General features: G+C 38.1%; 1 protein-coding gene across 2 annotated transcripts in view; it reads right to left on the bottom strand.

Annotated features, from left to right (window-relative positions):
* The window catches only part of LOC150099425 (putative inorganic phosphate cotransporter), a 221,626-nt gene that overhangs the window by 78,620 nt on the left and 122,779 nt on the right, over nt 1-20,227 (bottom strand). For both annotated transcript variants that reach the window (XM_090403717.1, XM_090403716.1), the window contains exon 6: nt 14,724-14,873. In XM_090403717.1, coding sequence (XP_090259843.1) covers nt 14,724-14,873 — 150 coding nt within the window. The remainder of the gene's footprint in view (nt 1-14,723; nt 14,874-20,227) is intronic.

Genomic DNA, 20,227 nt, shown 5'->3' with positions numbered 1-20,227 from the left:
ATCTGTGAGAGTCAACATGGATTTGTGAAGGGGCGCTCTTGTTTTAGCAGTATGCTAGCCTTTTATGATAAAGTTACAAGAGCAGTAGATGAGGGAAAGGCATATACTGGCATGTTCTTGGATTTATGGAAGGCATTTGACAGGGTGCCACATGATAAGCTGATATTTAAGTTGCAGCACATGGGTTTGGATATCAGGTTGGTCAACTGGATTCCGTATTGGCTGTCTGATAGGTACCAGAGAGCTGTGTATGGTGGGGCAGTTTCAAGGAGGCAGAGGGTTAGAAGTGGGGTCCCACAGGGACCAGTACTGGGACCTATATCGTTTAACCTTTATATCAATGACATTCTCAGTGGGTTGCAGGGGAATATTCAGTTGTTTGCAGATGATGTGAAGCTGGAAAGAGTTATTAATAATAGCGCAGATGTGGTAGTCCAGCAAGAGGATCTGAATAAGCTAAACAGATGGGCAAATAAATGGGGATATCGGTTAGCTGGCCACCTTTCATCTTATATATATATATATATATATACACACCCTCCACAACATCATCTATTTTGCAGCTCTTGCTTAAGTGATGTTACTCATCCATCTATCTTCTACCCAATTGACCCTCCTGATCTTGAGGATACCCCTTGACTATCACCATTACTGTGAACATCCTTCTCTTGCAGAACTTTATGCCATGATATTGCTTCAAGTTGCCTGCTAAGTGTATCATAATCACCTGCCTTGTAGTTCCACATATACCACTTCTTAACTGGATGTTTTATAATCTCCCAAGTCAAGACCACATAATCACTTTCCCCGTTGGAGGCTATATAGCCACCTCAATTATGGACAGGTCTTTTGATACTATAACATGATCCAACACTCTCGAACCCTGAGTTTCCCTCCATCACATTCTGCTTCACGTAATTATTTCTTAGTAAGTGTGTAAATTGTAATGCCTTCCTATCATATGATCTTTCTTCATTCCAATCTAATCTCTGAAGCTGAAGTTCCCCCCATAATAATTATTCAACTTGCACTCCTTGTAGTAATCTGCTAATGCATGTCTTCCACATCATCCCTGGTCCAGCAACCAATTTTTAAATTTTTTTCCTATTGGCTCAATCTCATATCATATTCAGTTAAAAGAATTGCTCTCTTCCTGACTAACTCCTACTCTTATTGGCTGCAATTCATGTGCTATTCAGTACCCAACCCCCTGTCCTCTCTACTCTATCCTCCCTGAAAATATTAAATCCATTATATTTTGGTGAAGTTGCACTAACTAATGCCAAAAACTCCTCCCTCTTATTCCTGATATTTCTAGCATTAATTTATAGAAACTGTAGCATCCCTTAGGCCCCAACCACCTTTGCATCTTGATTTGACTACTCCATTCAATACTGTTGCCTGAGAGACTAGATTCTGCATTTTTTGTTCATTCATACACTCATTTGCTTCATGGTGCCTTCACACACCACACACTCATTTGCATGTACCTAATTTCTTTAATTTTGTTGACTTAGTGCTCTCACACTCTCAGTGAACAAAGCTCTCTAGATACCTGACACCAAATCCATTTAAATGCAGTCCATCAGCATTATACAAATCTTTCTGTCCATCAAACTCAGGCCATAGGTCCACAAACTCTACATAATTTCTTCTGCAATCTGCATCTTGATTCAGTTTGACTCTATCATTGTGTGGTAGCAGACTCAAAAATCTTTCCCTTTTTTTTTTAACTTCTTCCAACTCTTTCACATCCTCCTTCATGCAATTTTCTCACCTCTCAGGTCATCTACAACAAATATCTACCTGTTTGGCCAAAATACGATAATCCATACCGGCAAGGAATTTGATGAACTCCAGGATGGGCTAAAGACTGAATTTTATCTTCAGCTGAGCAAAGTAGATATCCCATTGATATCATGGAAGGACACTTGTAGGCCAACAGATCTAAGTGATATGGCTATATCTTCTGAAACACCTTTAATATACAGAATGAATGACACATTAAAGGTGTCATTCATTCTGGCTACTACAATGCCAAAACAAACTTTACCAACAATTGGATGGCATGTTAATTACTTCATGGGAAGATTTGAACAACAGATACTGAATAACATCCTTTCTAAGCTATCCTTATGACACAGATATGTTGATGTTTTCACAGTTTGGCATGGGTCCCATATAGATCTACAAGAGTTCTTCAATAAAATCAACACTTTTCACCATTGTATCCAGTTCACACTTCAGTTAGAAGAGAACAATTGGATTGCCTTTTCAGATCTATAATTTCATCAACAGATGGTAGCCTTCACTTCTCAGTATTCAGAAAGAAAGCACGTTATTATTATTATACAGGTACCATCATGGAGTCCAAAGACTCATTGTGGGAGACCTAATTTATCCACACAATCCATCACACCTCTCCTTGAACCCATTAACAGAAAAAACACTCACAACTGACTCTTGTACCCATTCCACTCATTCACATTCTCCAAGCAAAAAATCTAGTCTTCACACCTGTACTGACCACATGTTTATTCAACTTCTAGAGATCCAGCTTGTTCTGGTCCTTCTAGCCAAGTGCTGAAACATTTCCTCTGCATCTATCCTATAAAACCCTTTAAGCAACTTAAATGTTTCTATCATATCCTCTCTTTTTCTCCTATCGACTAACTTCTGCAATCCACACATCTACAATCTTTTCTCATAGGGAACATTCCACAGGCCACTCACCATCTTGGTCACTTGCCTGTGAATCCTCTCCACTGCTTCCTCATCATCATGACAACTTCCTTATCTCTACTTGTTGATGTGTTCTTCAATAGCCAAGTAATCTTTAACTCTTCAACTACCACCACCCCTAAATCTCTAGCTTTATATTCTTCTCATAATCTGATTTTGCCTTCCTTGCCATGCTGGTCACCTTTCTTGCCTAAGCCTTTACTGTTCATGAGTTTGCTAGTCAACTTTCTCTTTATATACCCTCCACAGCATTTTCTTCTTCTGCAGCTTGTGCTTAATGATATTACTAACTCCTACCCAATTAACCCTCCTTACCATAGGTATACAATTTAATACTGCTTCATCTAGATGACCCTTAACTATATCACATGCATTACTAACATCCTTACCCTGCAGTGTTTTATGCCATGTTCCTAATATTCCTCATGTTTTACAATCTCCGAAGTCAAGACCACCATAACCAAGGTGACATCCAAAGTTGTCACCTTGGTTATGGATAACTCTTCTGATCCTATGACCAGGTCCAATACTCTCCCATTCCTAGTCCCTCCATCACATGCTGCCTAAGTAATTATCTCTCAGCATGTGATCTTTCTTCCTTCCAGTCTATATCTCCATAGCTGAAGCCCCCATAATAATCACTCAACATGTACTCATTGCACTAATTTGGCAATACATGTCTTCCAGATCATCTGTGGAACTCCCTGGCCTATAGCAACAACCAGCTGTATATTTTGTCTTACTGGCCTTAATCTCACACCAGACTACTTCAAATGAACAGCCACTCTCCTGCCTGTCTCCTATTCTTTTTGGTTGCAATTCATCTGCTATCATCAGCAGTACTCCCACCATTCTATCGTCTCTATCTTCCATGTAGTTACATGGACTGAAACTACATCATCTGCTGTTAGCCAAGTCTCATTAATGCCTATAGCTTTTGATGAAGTTGCACTAACCAATACCAAAAACTCCTCCCTCTTGTTCCTGATACTTCTGGCATTAGTATATAGAAACTGCAGCATCCCCTTAGTCCTCACCCACTTTTACTTTTTGAATTGACTACCCTATTCAATATTTTTGCTTGAGAGACTAGATTCCTCACTTGGTCATTCTCACACTCACTTGCATCCACCCTAATCGCTTAAGTTTTTCCTTGAGTTTGCACTTCAGCATGCTTGGTGAACAAAGCTTTCTCTCCAGACACTTAACACCAAAATAATTTAGATGCAGTCCATCAGCATTGTACAGCATTTCCTTCTTTCAATCAAACAGAGACCACAAATTCTACATCATTATTTTTTGCACAATCTACATATAGACTCATTGGCTATCAATACCCTCCTCCTCCTCAGTTCGTCTCTATCATAGAGTGGTAGGAGACTTACAATCTTCACCTTCTCGATCTTCAGTTTTGCCTTTTCTAACAACTCCTTTACATCCTCCCTCATAGAATACTTTTCACCTCTCAAATCATTTGTACCAACCAAGACAATCATTTCCTTCGACTTACCTTTTTCATCCGGATGGCATGGCTAATATTGTGAATTTTTGCGCCTGGAAAACATGATTTTGTCATACTTTCATTAAGTGCTCCCTTGATCACTGAGTCTGCATACATAATTTTCTCCTTAACTAGTTTTTCCTGTTTGTTCGGTCAGTCTTTATTATTTTTTCAAATCGCCTGCTTCTTTCTTTCAACCTTACTTAACTCTTGATGCTTCTGCATTTTTCAATTTCACGCTTTGCCCTATGAAAGATAACATTTAAGCGTGCTATTTCTTTCTTAATATCCATTTCATTCTCCTCTATTTCCATGGGCACATATTTGACATTAATAACATAATTTTCCATCTTATCATCGGTATTTGTTGCATTCTCATCACCTAACAGACACTCACTTTTAAAATACTTAATACATACTCTCTCTCTCCAGTTTCAATTTCCTTCCACATATTCTTTAATTTTCTCGACGAATACATTTCACACACATTGTACTGAATAATATCCCACAAATTCAAATTATCAGACAACGTGGTCTTTGCCACCATTGTTCATTGTGTTGGTGCCATGCCAGCAATATCACAATAGAAATGTTATAAAGATACTAAATACTCTAAAAATACGAAAATCTACACTAATAAACTATAATACTCTTTCTGAGAAAAAACACAATAAAACAGATAAAAAAATCACTAATTTTACACAAGCATTAAATTACACCGCTCACAATATAACCTCGAAATCGACCAATATGCTGGACATGACATTCATTCTCTTTCACACCATCATAACTGTCAAAAATCTGGCACTACCAATACATCAAGCACACTCACTTTGCTCCACTGAATTGCTATTCTCCCAAGAAATAAATCACATCAAGTCCACCTTCCTTACTAATGACTTTAACAAATTGTATGTCAACAACATAATTAATAATCATAGAGTTCCCATGTCGTCTGGCTCTCATCAAAATAGTGATACAGAGATGGTCCATCATGTCACCATTCCCTAAGTTAAAGGCACCTCAGAAGTATAGCAAACCAACTTAGATCTGTTGGCCTACAAGTGACCTTCCATCCTATCAACAAGATGTCTACTTTTCTATGCTCAGCTAAAGATAAACTTCCACCTTTATCCCTGGAATGAATCAAATTCCCTGCCAGTGTGGATTATCATAATTTGGCCAAACAGGTAGATAAGCCATGCATTGTGATGAACATTTAGACTAAGTTTTCCATGAGTCAAAGTAATCTGGACATTTATTCAAAGAAATTCGTGAAACCTTAATACATCTACCAAATCTAAATAGAAGTGATAGACTTCAATTATCCCTGTTATGGGAATAGTTCTTCATAAATTCCAGAATTAACTTAAATTTTTATATTTTTTTTATTTATCATTAAATCTTGACAAAGTTATTTTTACTAGAATCTTAATATAATTAGATCACGATGCTCTACATTATGTAGAGCATCATGATCTAATGTTCTAGATATTTTGCATGGAGTGGTGAGTGATTGGATTCAAGGAGAGGTATGATACAATTTGTGTGTATGATGGTTGATTTGGGTCTCCCGTGATCATTTCTGGACTCCATGGAGATGCCATAAAATAATAATATTTATTAGTTAACCAAATCTATTATTTAAAGAAGTCATTTCCATGGTAAAGATTATGTTTAACTAAGTCATTTCCATGTTCTTCCCAGAGTTCTATACCTTTTCTTCCGAACATTCCTCTTTGCACATGTCTTTAACTGTTCCCCACTTTGAGAAGACCCTATGTATAATTTCATCTAAACTTCAGACATATTCAATTGGAACCTTTCTATCTTAATTTTTTAAAGCTGACTTCCAATCATGATAAGAGTTACACTCTGATATTTTATTTGGAAACCTGGTAGTAGATTGTCCCTGGTAACTGTATCTTTTGTGACGAACTAGTATCAACCACTGCCAAAGGATATGAAAGCATATATATTCTCTGCACTCACTGATTTTTTCATTATGCTAACAACTTCTCTCACTTTGTGGGGGTTCAGTAACTTTGAAACTGAGAGTTTTTCCTATTTGAGATAAAGAACCCAATTTTTAATTATTCTCTGCATCGATAGAAGAAACAAAAAAGAAGAAGAAACAGACCTTCATCTGATAAGATCCTGTGGTGAGCTTTTATAATTCACCACTAGCAAAAGATTAAACCCCATGCTTAATAGCACTTGCAACAAGAAATTGTGCACTAATTAGATCAGTGACTGCAGAAAAGAAAAAAAAAAAAAACACCTTCACTGATAGACCAGTACCTGCAAGAAAGAAATAGGTAATTCCACACTTAAAATGCTTACAAAGATAGTAGAAAAAACACTAACTGATGAACTTCCATCCACACCTCAACTCAATTAAACAAAACTTCATAATTCCATCATATTTACTTTCCTTCTCTTGTGCTTGACTAAAAATGGAAACAAATGTTTTTAAGTCAAGTCATGTTAAAAAAATAATCAGTACCCAGGTGATCGGTACCTTCCAGACCAACCATCTCGAGTTGGCTTGTGCTGCATCAGTTAGTCATCCATACATCCTTGAAGATATCCTTTAACCTAAAGACACAAAAATGAATGTTATCAAAACAAGATTAAACAGAATTTGGTCTCTTCATATAGATTAATGCACAACGTACGACAGATGCACCATTTCTGTTTGAACTGTTTGTCTCTTAGTGTATCTCTTTCTATATGAAAAAATCTACACATTGAACAATAAAACATGAGTAAGACAATGTTGTACATCACAGTTATGTTAAAGTTCCTAGCATAGAAGGTGTGTCTTTTCCTCACTTTCCACAGGTGAATTTTTAGTTTCTTTATAATGAACATTCGAGTTTTGTTCAGCTTTACTGACTGGTCAAGGAAACTAAAAATATCACTTTCTCAGATGTCAATGGTAAGGTTCTTGTTTTTTCACTAAATCTTGTCCAAAAATTTTGTGCCCAGAGGACTGTTATAGAAAGCATGTTGTGAAGTGTCTATGTTTTGGCATATATCATAATCTGAATCCAAAAGTATCTCCATTTGATTGAATTTACAGGTAGCATTCCATAAGCCACCATCTTGGCAAGATCCCTCCTACTAGGGCATCCTTGGAGCTTTACTAGGTTCATGAACAAAGTGTTATTGTTTGTTCCTAGTTGATGCAAAAATTGGAATATAATTTCATATCATTGTCTGTTACTGTTTATATTTGGAGTGCTTATTCCTGATTGCATGAATAGGTGCGAGATCTCACAAGTAGTACTGAAATTCAAAAATTAATCCTGCTTTATTATTATTACGACACCTCCAGGGAGTCCAAAGACTCATCGAGGGAGGGCATCTACTCCAACAACTGTCCGTCTCTACCACTCAATCCACCAACTACAACGAACCGCAACTACTTTCATCATCTACACCAACGCCATCTAACACTGACCACCACCACTAACATTTTCACAGACAATCGCAAACATCCATGCCTATGGCAGGATTAGAATCTGCAGCCTTTTGGCTAGAGAGCAGATATGCTAACCACTTGGCCAACCAGGCCAGAAAAATTACAGTCAGGAGTGGGATTTGAACCCACGCCCACATTCATGGACCAGAATTCACAGTCGCATATCGCAAAAGATTTCACTCTCGAGTCTGGCGCCTTAGACCGCTCGGCCATCTTAAGACCTACATAGTTTATGACACGGATGATTAGACTAATAGTTTTCTGATACAACAAACTGTGTTGCATATAAAACTGTATTTGGAGACTTGTAGATCATATCCTCTTTTTTTTGCAAGCAGTTAAAGGAATTCTTTTTAACTTCTTTATATCTATTGTACCAGAGAAATTTTAATGGCTGACTATATAGTTGTTGTTCTTCTGCTTACGTAATATCTGAAATATTGATAATGTACTGCAATGCAGGGAAAATGACTTTTTAAGAACGGTTGCTTTTGAAGTAAAACTGAGGGGTACAATTTTCCAATCTTTTAATGTTTCTATAGATTTATGTCTAATTATCGAATTTGTAGCAGATGATGCCTAAAGAAGGGACTCCTAGGAGATGAAGGGGATTCTATTTCTAGAGTCATGCCAAATGGAATCTCTAATGTTCCAATCTCCATAGATTTGTAGTTTGGCTTTGGCTAGGTTAGTGGCAAGTCCACTAAAGGAGAATTGCTCCAGGTTACCAAGAAAGGTATAAATGGAATTGTCTCTTACTGTGCCCACTACATCATCTGTATTAAACCAACATTTTATTTTCTTTAAGTGTAGAGGAGATTATTATTCCCTGTACTGCATAAGAGGTGTCGATTTCTTTTGTAAAAATATCTCTAGTATCAGCGTAAACAGCAAAGGACAGCCTTGTTTAACCTCTTTTCTAATCTTAGCTGGGTCTGATAGACAGCCATTAATTAAGAGAAGGTGTTACAGTATGCATTCTTAATAACAGAGTTTTTTTCATACTCTCACTTGTTCCAAGATGTTAAACAGGTAGGGGTCCTGAACACTGTTAAAAGCTTTAGCTAGATGAGATGTGAGAGCCTCCAAGGTCCAGAGCCGATTTTAATACTCATTATAGGCTGGAGTTTCAGCAAAATTGGCTTACCGTCTGCAGCACTAATGCTGAGATGTTTGCTTTATCTGTTAAGCAGTGATGAGAAGATGTAGATCCTGTCTATTCATGTATCAACACCTCTGTTTATGCAAGTGTAGGCATGGATGTTGGGATAATCAATGCACCAATTGTCAGCTAACTAGACTCTGTTTAAGGTAATAGTATCCTATTCTTCTCAATCTAGTATTTCTCCAATCTTATCTAACTGTAGGTCTTCAATACAGCTATGATGTAGTGGGCATGGTATAAGTAAGGCTGTGCAGTTTGAAATTTCTTGATCTTCTTCACCTTTCTGAAGATTGTGGAATGTTCTGAGTTGGGGAGGGGGGGGGGGAGGTTATATCCAAGAAAATCAAAGAGAAACAGAAAAAGTTAAAAAAAGGTTGAAAGTCAACCCAAAATACAGACTAGACACTCTTAAGTAGAAGGAAGTTATATCCAAGAAAATCAAAGAGAAACAGAAAAAGATTAAATCACGGAAGAAGAAGAATACAAAGAAATGCAAAACCAGAGAAGAATACAGATCTCAGGATGACAATGTCTCATATTCTGCTGAAGACATGAACTTGGAAGAACCACCTATACAAATAAAAATAGGAAGGCACAATCACAGGGAAAATCAAAGAACATACAGAAAACCAGTTTAACAGCTCCTTCTACATGATGGATGGATAGCTCCAATTATTTCTTTTAATACTTTTGTTACTTGTCTCAGCTCTTCTGATCTCGGAGTCCTGATTCCAAAGGTCCTCACTCTAAGCAGAACAGGGACAATCTTTAAATATACTCTGCATTTGGATAAGAAATAAATAATTATTTAATAACCTTGGAATCCTGTAGTGACTTAGTGTGTCTACTACCAGCACTAGAGGAAACTGAAAGAAGAAAGATGAAATTGAAATTTTGCAAACACTTTAGAAGTGTCTGCAAACAATCCTGCACTGAATTGGAAATTAGTGCCAGCAAGAAAAATCCTGAAAAGAAAATTTTAATACCTGCAGAGTAATTCTACACCATCTATTTAGTGCCAACAAGAAAAGAAAAGATTCCAGACTAAAAGTGTCTGCAAAGAGAAATCACATCTGAAGACTGAACCAGATCTTTAGCAAAATTAAAGGAGGTGAAACAAAAACTACTAGGAAAATTAGGTCCCCCTCCCCAACACACACACACCTCTCCATAAGTAAAGCCAGCCAGGAGACATCAAAGTCAATGTGCAAAGCCATGCAACCTCGTGGACATGCCAAAGCAATAGCTGGAGGGCTGCCAAGAACCCATGAGGCACCCAATCTGTGACCTCCCAACCACAGGAAAACAAAAAAATAGTAAACTTACTATGTCCCAGGGAGATGTGCCAGAAGAGTGGGAAGGAAACAATAAGGAGTTTAGGCAATCGTGGAAACAAGAATCACAAAAAACAGAATAATGTTCTTAGCAAGCTTCCACATCAGTGGGAGCCAGACCCAGAAGAGATACCATGCTTGAATTAGTGCTGAAATATTTTCTATAAAGAAGTAGTAAAAAGGTATATCACCTTATTATTAAAACACTCTGGATCAGAGATAGTTAAAGTTTTTTTTGTTTTTTTTAAACATGGTTATAAATTAAGTCAAACTTGCTCATTTAACCAAGTATACGTAAACAAAGCATGTGAAGTACCTTCATGACTAAGTTACTACTATATAGAGGCTAATAGCTTCACACTGCCTTAGTATCCCATAATGCAAAACAGAAGAGATACCGTGCTTGAATTAATGCTGAAATATTTTCTATATACAAGTAGTAAAAAGGCATATCACCTTATTAAAATATTCTGGATCAGAGATAGTTAAAGTTTTTTTTTTATTTTTTAACATGGTTAGAAATTAAGTCAAACTTGCTCATTTAATCCTATCTCCAAGTATAAGCAAACAAAACATGTGAAAGTACCTTCATGACTAAGTTACTACTATATCGAGGCTAATAGCTTCACATTGCCTTAGTATCCCATAATGCAAAACATACTTCCTTTCTGATGTTAATATTGTTATGCAATATGAGAAGGGCTACTACCAAGACCCAAATACGAGAGTGGTCTGAAAAGTTCTCGACCTAACAACGAAGAAAGAAATTTATAATCTCAAAATTATTTTTATTTTTCAACATAATCTCCCTTAAGACTAATACATTTATTCCAGTGATACACCTGCACCATTATCCAGTCTCTGTAGTGGTTCTCAGTAAGATCTGCAAAATACCGCTCTACAGCTGCAATCACCTCTTGATTCGAAGGAAAGAGTTTTAGTTTTGGGAAGAGATAGAAATCAGAGGGAGTCAAATCTGGGGATTGGGTGGATGTTCCAACAATTCATAGTGCAGATCCCTTAATTTTCCCATTGCCAAAATACCTTTGTGGGCAGGTGCATTGTCCTGATGAAAGATGATTTTTTTCTTCTGCAAACCGGGTCTTTTCTCACAAATTTTTTCATCTAGTCTGGTTAAAAGATCGGAAATTCCCCAGTTATTGTTTTACCCTTTTCAAGATAATTAATAAACAAAAGCCTTTAGCATCCCAAAACATCGATGCCATGACCTTTCCTGCTGATGGAAGAGACTTTGTCTTCTTTTTTAAATAACGAAACCTGTCGTGCGTTCATAATTGGAAGAAAGACACGTATAAACCACAGTGAAAATTATTTAATTGTAAATATTTCATCCTAAGTATCTTAGGACATCATCAGTACAGTATTTAAACAAAAATTAGGAATAACATACAGTTAGGGCGCATGATTACAATAGAATCTCATGAAAACGTGCATAACGTGCTAAAGTAGTACAAACCGCAGAAATCTGGCCTCTCTCAACACGGAATTGAAAATCCAAACCATAGGATCCATTGGGAAAAGGCTAAACTTTTACATAGATCTATATTTAAACATGAACATTTATACGAAGAAAGTTCTGAAGCCCTACTACACAGACCAAACCTAAACCGCAACGATGTTCTTACTATTCCTCAAGTATGGGAAATTATCATACAAAACTGTGTTAAATAATTAACGTTTTTTTTTTTTTTGTACTACTTTAGCACGTTATGCACGTTTTCATGAGCTTCTATTGTAATCATGCGCCCTAACTGTATATTATTCCTAATTTTTGTTTAAATACTGTACTGATGATGTCCTAAGATACTTAGGATGAAATATTTACAATTAAATAATTTTCACTGTGGTTTATACGTGTGTTTCTTCTAATTATTTGTCTTCTTTGGAGCTGAACAACTGGCTTCTTTCCACTGTTTTGACTGCTGTTTGGATTCTGGTGTGAAATGGTGAATCCAAGTTTCATCAATAGTAATAAATCAACTCACAAAATCAGTTTTATTCTTGTTAAAACGCTCCAAGCACTGTTCAGAGATTTTCATGCGAGTGCATTTTGATCTGCTGTGAGCAAGCACACCACCCATCTTGCGCAAAGCTTTTTCATTTCCAATTCTTCATGCAAATTATATCCTACACATTCTTTTGAAATGCCTATAGTCTCAGCAATTTCACGCACTTTGATTCGCCAGTCATCCAATACCATATCTTACACTTGATCAACAATTTCTGGTGGTGTAGTTACACTTTTTGGACGTCCTTCACGTGGATTATCTTCAAGGCTGGTATGGCTACATTTAAACTCGGCAGCCCATTTCTTAATTGTCGAAAACGAAGGAGAAGAGTGCCCATAAACTTTTATGAACTTCGAATGAATCTCTTTTGGTGTTAAACCTTCTTTCACAAAGAATTTTATAACCACACCATACTCAATTTTATCCATTTCAAGGAACACAGACAACACTTTTGCTTCAGACAGCTGTATAAAAAACTACTTCATAGAATTACTTGCAATTTGACCTGGATACTTATGACAGATGTACCAACTTAAAAAAAAAATCTTCCTGATAGTGCTGCCATCTATGGTCGAGGCTGAGAACTTTTCAGACCACCATCATACTGTTTTTTAATATATTCTGAAAAGAACAATCCTTTCCCCTCCCTCTCCCCAACTATGCAGGATTAGTTAGAATCAAAGAAACCATCATAAAAAGTGGCACGTCCAATGACATGCAGGAATGAAATTGCTGGTAATTCCACTCGCCTCGCATTGGTTAGGGTCACAGTGAGAAAGCTATGATCATCCCGATCGTAGTCTGGATCAGGGGCCTTCTCCTAAAACTTTTTGAATCCATTCTCTCCAACAGAAAGATCCGGGTCCATATTGGCGGAAAAAAGAGCAGGCCCAGATTACTTCACAACGGTCTCCCACAGGGCTCTGTGTTATCCCCTTTACTTTTTAACATCTACGTGTAAGACTTACCACTTACCAGCTCAAGGAAGTATATGTACGCTGATGGCCTAGCGATCCTACATCAATCTACCTCCTTTGCCAACCTGGAATCAACCTTGAACACAGACCTGAGCATCCTAGAAGAGTACTTCAAACAGTGGTACTTGAAGCCAAATCCAACAAAAACTGTGTCCACAGTATTTCACCTGAACAATGCTGAGGCGAATCGTACCTCAACCTTTCTTTCTGTGGAAAAATGGTACAACACCTTGGAGTGAACCTGGACAGAAGCCTAACCTATAAAAGACACATCATCTATCCAACAAAATTAAAACGAGAAACAATATCATTTCAAGGCTTGCTGGAACAACCTGGGGTTGTGGTGCAGAAGTCCTAAGGTCACCTGTACTAGCCCTTGCATTCTCTGCAGCAGAATATTGTGCCTCTGTCTGGGAAAGAAGTGCACACTAACATTATAGACGCCCAGCTAAACTCTACCATGTGCACAATTAGTGGGACAGTGAGAAGCACACTCTCTCCTGGCTGCCCGTCCTATCTAACATTGCTCCACCAAACATACGGAGAAGACAAGCCTTGATTAAAGAATTTAATAAAGCAATGAGCAACCTGCTCCTGCCCTGTACCAGACTCTCATAAGTCTACCTGGTCATCGCCTAAAATCTAGAAAGCCTCTCTGGTCCATGGACGAACTCTCTTCAGCTGCCCTGCCATCAACACCAGACATGTGGAGAAAATACTGGTCCAACAATCTCCCAACAAACGGTTTCCTGGTAGAAGATCCCTGTGCTCTGCAGCCTGGTTTTGCTCTTCCTAGGAAGATTTGGTCATCAATCAACAGGATCAGAACTAACCAGGGCAGATGTGGCTACCTACTACATAAATGGGGGCTGTTAGACCACCCTTATTGTGATTGTTCTCCCATGGCTCAGATGATTACTCATATTGTGTACGACTGCCCAAGGCGCCAATTTCACGGTGGTGGCCTACAGGACATCCACAAGGTGACGGATGAGGCCTTGGATTGGCTTTCCAAATGGACAATGATCTGTAGTTGTAATTACTTTTGTTTTGTTTTTTTTTTAAAAAGGAAGACTTGGAAAGTAGTTTGTGCCTTTTATGTAACGAACTTTTACATGTTAAGATTTTCATCATTTGTTTCTGGATATTGTGATTGTACATTTCACTTGCCAGTTTCACAAAGTTATATGCGTAAATAAATAACCCCAATGTGAGCATGTTAAATACACTGACCATTTACTATACAGCCTCAGTCCCAACTCCACGATGTTAATGATGATGATAATATAAAAATGTCTAATGTGTAACTTTCACTTAAACCCAAATTCAACAAAAAATGTATAATCATGACCCAAAGTTCTATAAGAATTTGAATTGCACCTATGTGAACATCATAATAATACAATCCTGGAACCTGAAGCTTTAAGTTTATATATGCAGTTTAATAATGAAAACTAAAAACTCAAAGTACATAATGCATAACATACCTTTTGAATTTCAAAGTGTAATATAGCACTAAGAAAGGTTGGTAGCTCGGTAAGTAGAGTGTAAAATCCCCAATTCTGTCCAAAATGAGTCAAAATTAATGCCCACATAGGGACTGAAGTAAATATTGCTCTCCAAGGCACCTGAGATGTCTGTTAATAAACATTAACAATTGATAAATTAATCATTTAAGTAAGAATGGTAAATGAAAGACATTTAAATGAGCCAATATGCTCTGAATATATTATTTAAAAGTTAGTAGTGGCTACTACAGTGACTCTCCCTATAGCAAACACTGCTATAACAAACTACCAAACAGTCCTGACCAAAGCCATAGGTACAATGCTTTCCTAAAAGAAATTCACTATAGTAAATTATTCCTGTAGTCCCTATGTTGCTATAAGTGAGAATCAACTGTATCAGAAATCAGCAAGTCTAATCATTGAATGAAACTACGGTTAAAAGAGGATAAAAGGAGAATGAGGTATTACCTCGAATACGTAGTTCATGTTGCTGGTAGATGAAATAAAGGACTTGAGAAAAAGATAAATTATACATTAAATGGAAAGAAATTTCAGACAGGTTTAGAGGAAAGGGCAGATAGAAATGAGAGAGAAAGAGAGGATAGACAGTAAGAGGCTAGTCTAGAATAAAGGGGAGTGAAGGAGAATTAGTAAGAAGAGTACATCCTTCCACTCTGTAGTCTCATCAGACCCAAGAATAAATGAAAAGATTTCTTTCATTATTCACAAACCTGACAACACTACTATGTCAAATCCTGCACTCACTAGAGCTTAACTTCTTGTCATTACGTACACCTTACTTATTCACCTCCCCACCTCTGTTAATGCCTAATTTCTCTAAACCTCTTTCTGAAATTTCTTTCTAGCTAACATATAAACCACTGTTTTTCCAGTTCTTAATTTTGTCAGCTAGATGAACAATCCAATCCAAAGTAAGACATCATATTCTATCCCACTTTGCACTCTGAGATAACCACTGCAATTTAAGTAAGAAAGAATGATTTGTCTTTTAATTTAAAAAAAAAAAAAGTTTTAAGACTGCATTTACTTACAATTATTAGCTTTGTTAATAATAATAATATTATAAAAAAAAAAAAGAAAATATCACACATAGTATCTCACCAACATATCTAGGCTGTCCCCAACATGTAACCTCCTCTGAAAACAAATACTCTGTGTTAGCTTATGAGAAGTGAAACCAAACTTGTGAGACAAGTTCAAGGATATTTATCCTATCTACCAAGATATACTAAAAAAATATGCTTATAAAGTTTCTTGCAATGTGCTTTAGTATGCTTTAAGCACTTTAAGCTTGGCTACTTAAAAGTATCTCGAGGATTTCTGCCTAATGGTAGACAAGATCCCAGTCAGGATCAAAGCAGCTGTTCTAAATATCCCTACAGACATGATAATTTTTCAAGACATGCCAGATCTCCAATAAGAAAAGAGGTGGTTACACACAGATTGTAGGCTGAAAGCAGAGATGCTATCAACTGTGCCGATAAGAATGTAGTTTTAGAATTCATCCCATCCTACTTTTAACATGCCTGAACTACAAGATAATTCTTTGGTCCAGGCAAATAGGCTATATGAAGAAAATTTGGTTAAAATAATGAACATGGATGGCCCACATGCATCAACAGGACACAAGTGTGGCCTAACGACAGTGTGAGTTTGATGCTCTTCATTCACGTGATGCTATTTTTCCCATCTTCCCTTTCATATATTCCCACAAGAGCCTCTGCTACCATCCACCCTGGGAATTCTAGTTTCTCTGCATTGACACACTGACTCTTTCAGAAAATAGCAATCTCTCCAGATGCCTAAGTCCTTTCTCATTCAAATGTAAGCGTCTCTCGCATACAGCTCCTTTCTGTCCTCAAATGCCCTCCAAGCATCTGCATATTCCAATCTTCTCTTCTGACATATTCTGGCTATTATGATATTCATTATTACTGCTCTTCTGCTAGCTTGTCATTATCATACCTGGGTAACATACACTATCTTTCCTCTCTGTTTTCTTTTGTACAACCTCAAGCATGAATCGTAGATCTCTCACCACCTGATTTACACTGCCTCACAAGTCATTCATGTCCACCATCACAATCATCTCATCCATGCTTTCACCCCACTTAACTGTCATAGCTACACTTTATCGTTCCTCCAGGTGAACACTCTGGCATCCTATCTTGCACATCACAGATCGAGTCTCCATAAATCATACCTCTTACCACTCTATTCCTTGATTGCTCACCTGCATCCCTCACTCTCTCTCCTCTAACCCTTTCTCTCTGTGTTCCTCTACTTACCTGCTGTCCTGGGATCACTCCATCCCTGGTTCAGCACTCCCTCGCATTGTTCTCATTCCCCCTCTCTCTGACTGTTACATTCTCTCCTCTTCTATCATTCTCATAACTCTCTCTTCTACTGTTTCTATTCTCTCCTCTTCTATCATTCCCATAACTCTCTCTCACTCCTACTCTGATTCGTCTGATTCTCATCTCATTCCCAACACATTCCACCTCTTCTTTCAGCTCATCTCTCTCTCTCTCTCTCTGCAAGTTAGCCACTCTTGCTCACCATTCATTCACTCCCACTCTGATTCGCTTGATTCTCGTCTCATTTCCAACACATTCCACTTCTTCTTTCAGCTCATCTCTCTCTCTCTCTCTCTCTCTGCAAATTAGCCACTCTTGCTCACCATTCATCCTCCTAATCAAGACAATCTCTGAAAACTTCACAATCATTCAAGCCTTCCACAATTCCCACTCTCATTTTTTCATCCATATTCTGCCCATCCTTCTCACCCTCTATCACACTATTCAATCTCTCTAGGTTGAAATTCTCCCACCCCCCAAATGCAATGACGGTTATTGTAATATCTAACTCACTAAGCTCTTCCTCCCTTCTCTCACCGGTCACATATCCAACTGCTGGAATGCATATATACTACAAGGACCACATGCCACAAAATCCTGTATTATGTTATGCAAAATAGTCCTTAAATGAGGGAGAACTTGGTGACACGCCATTTGTAATTGGAGCTAAAGCTGTCGCCATCATTCAAATAGTGCCGAGGAACTACTACAACTAAATGCTAAATACTATTAAACTATGTTATACGCTCTACTGTAAGATAATTTTTTTTTTTTTTTAATGTTGGGTCCATACACAGGAGGTTGGTTGGTCAACCTATAGTACATTAGTACTGTGTATGGGTAGCGGGTTGGGAAAGGAGGAATTTGTTTACATTTGATTTGAATGACTTTAAATTGTATTCCTTGGGAAGCACAGCAGGTGGGAGACTGTTCCACAGTGCTGCAGTTGCAGGGATAAAAGAAGAGGAAAAGAAATTTGTTCCGTTTGTTTCTTGGTGTACTGTGAAGGGATGTTGTGCAGCAGCTGCACGTGTTCCAATGAGTTTAGTACTGAGCGGAGGAATTATTGATGTTATTTCAGATGAGCATTTCCCATGGAAATATTTGTAGAATATACTCCATACTGCAGAGACCATTCGTCTGTGTGAAAGTGGGTGGGTGGGGGGGGAGAAGAGTTGCTAAGGGATGGATCATTGATAAGTCTAATTGCTCTCTTCTGTATTGAATCGAGCATTTTGAGAGAGCTTTTGGGGGGCCCCACTCCCATATGTGAGAGCACTATTCAATAGTTAGGCAGATTTGTGACTTGTATAATGTTAATAGCTGTTCGGGGGTGAAGTAATGTCTTGAGCGAAAGAGAAATCCTAGTTTTTTTGAGGCTGAGGATGCAATGTTTGAGATATGTTTGTGCCAGGAGAGGTTTGATGTGAGTATGATTCCAAGGAGTGAGATCTCAAACTGTATGGAAATTTGGGTACCATCAAAAAGGATACTGGGAAAAAATGGTTCTTTTTTATGGGAAATAGTACAGAACTGGGTTTTAATGGCGTTGAAATTTATGAGGTTATCCGAACCCCATTGTAGGATGGCTTTGAGATCAGAGTTGAGGGTGGTGGTTGATGTTCTGTAGGTTGAGATGAGTTGTGAGGGTACGGCTTATCAAATGCAAGCAAGGAGTGTAGTGTGCTGTCATCTGCAAAACTGTGTATTGGGTTGGAGGTCAATTGCAGGAGGTCATTGATATATAGCAGGAAGCGGGTTGGTGAGAGGACAGAACCTTGTGGGACCCCAGCATGAATTGGGTGATGAGAGGTTAGGGAGCCATCCACCATTACACACAGGGTGCATCCAGACAAAAAACTGGCAATCCACCTACAGAGGTCCTGAGTCAGGCCGAAGGCTTTGGAGATATCTAGTGCAACCACTTGAGATTTCACCAAACCTCTCCATTGCATTTGTCCAGAGATGGGTGACATATGTGAATAGATCTCCTGTTGATTGGCAGTGGTGGAATCCATACTGGTGGTCATTTATTTGGTGAGTGTCTTCAAGATAGTGAAGGAGTTGGGAATTGATGGTTTTTTCCATTACCTTTGACAGGACTGAGGTAAGCGAGATAGGGCGGTAATTGGATGGCAGTGACTTGTCACCCGTCTTGGGAATGGGCTGAATATAGGACAATTTCCAGTTTGTGAGATAGATTCTAGTGGAGTAGGAGAGTATATATAGTGACATAGGATAGGGGTCAGTTCTGGAGCACAAACTTTCAGAACAATTGGGGGAATGCCATCAGGACCAGGAGACTTTTTTTGTGTCTAATTTGGACAGTTTTTTTCTGATCTCATCCTGGTAAAAGGATATAGGGGGCATTGTATGTTGGGTGTCTGGAATGGTTGGGGGACATTTATCATCGTAAGTTATGCATGCATTTGAAGCAAAATATGAGGCCAGAAGACTGGCTTTTTCTGTGGGTGATGATGCAGTAGAGCCATCGGGGTGTGATAAGGGTGGGAATAATGTTGGACAGAAGTTACGGCCAATTGCTTTGGTGAGAGACCAAAAGGCTTGGCTGCCGTTTGAAAAGGCTGCTAGTTTCCTGCTTTTTGTTCTTTCTAACTCTGTTTTGGAAGCGTTGATTGTTTTTTTGCATCTATTATGGGCTTTGGTGTAAACTTTGAAGGAAGATGGGGTTCTTGATTTCAGCCAGTTGTGGTATGTCTGGTGTTTCATCTCTACAGCCTTGGCACATCTTTTGGAGAACCAGGGTTTCGTTAGGGAATGGCAGTTCAGAGTGCTGTGTGGAATGTATGTATTCATGCTGGTGAGGATTACTTTGGTAATAAGCTCATTGCATATGTTTGGGTTGGAAAGCCGGAAGCAATAGTCCAACCATGGGAATGCGGCATAGAAGTTGCAGCGGCTGTCCCACTTGGCACTGTTATAGTGCCAAACTACTCTTGTATGGTACTATACTAAATAACTAAATATGAAAACTTATCTTCTTCTTTTCCACCATAGATACATCCGACTCTGACCTCGCCTTCTCGGTAACCAAAAAATAACATAATATAAACAACAACAACTAAACTCCAAAAGCATCATCAC

Source organism: Typopeltis vanoorti, chromosome 14 (genome assembly GCF_054136105.1).
Source record: "Typopeltis vanoorti isolate ZY-2024b chromosome 14, IOZ_Tvanoo_1.0, whole genome shotgun sequence".
In the NCBI taxonomy this organism is placed as follows: domain Eukaryota; kingdom Metazoa; phylum Arthropoda; class Arachnida; order Uropygi; family Thelyphonidae; genus Typopeltis; species Typopeltis vanoorti.
This window is presented reverse-complemented; position numbering and strand designations above follow the sequence as displayed.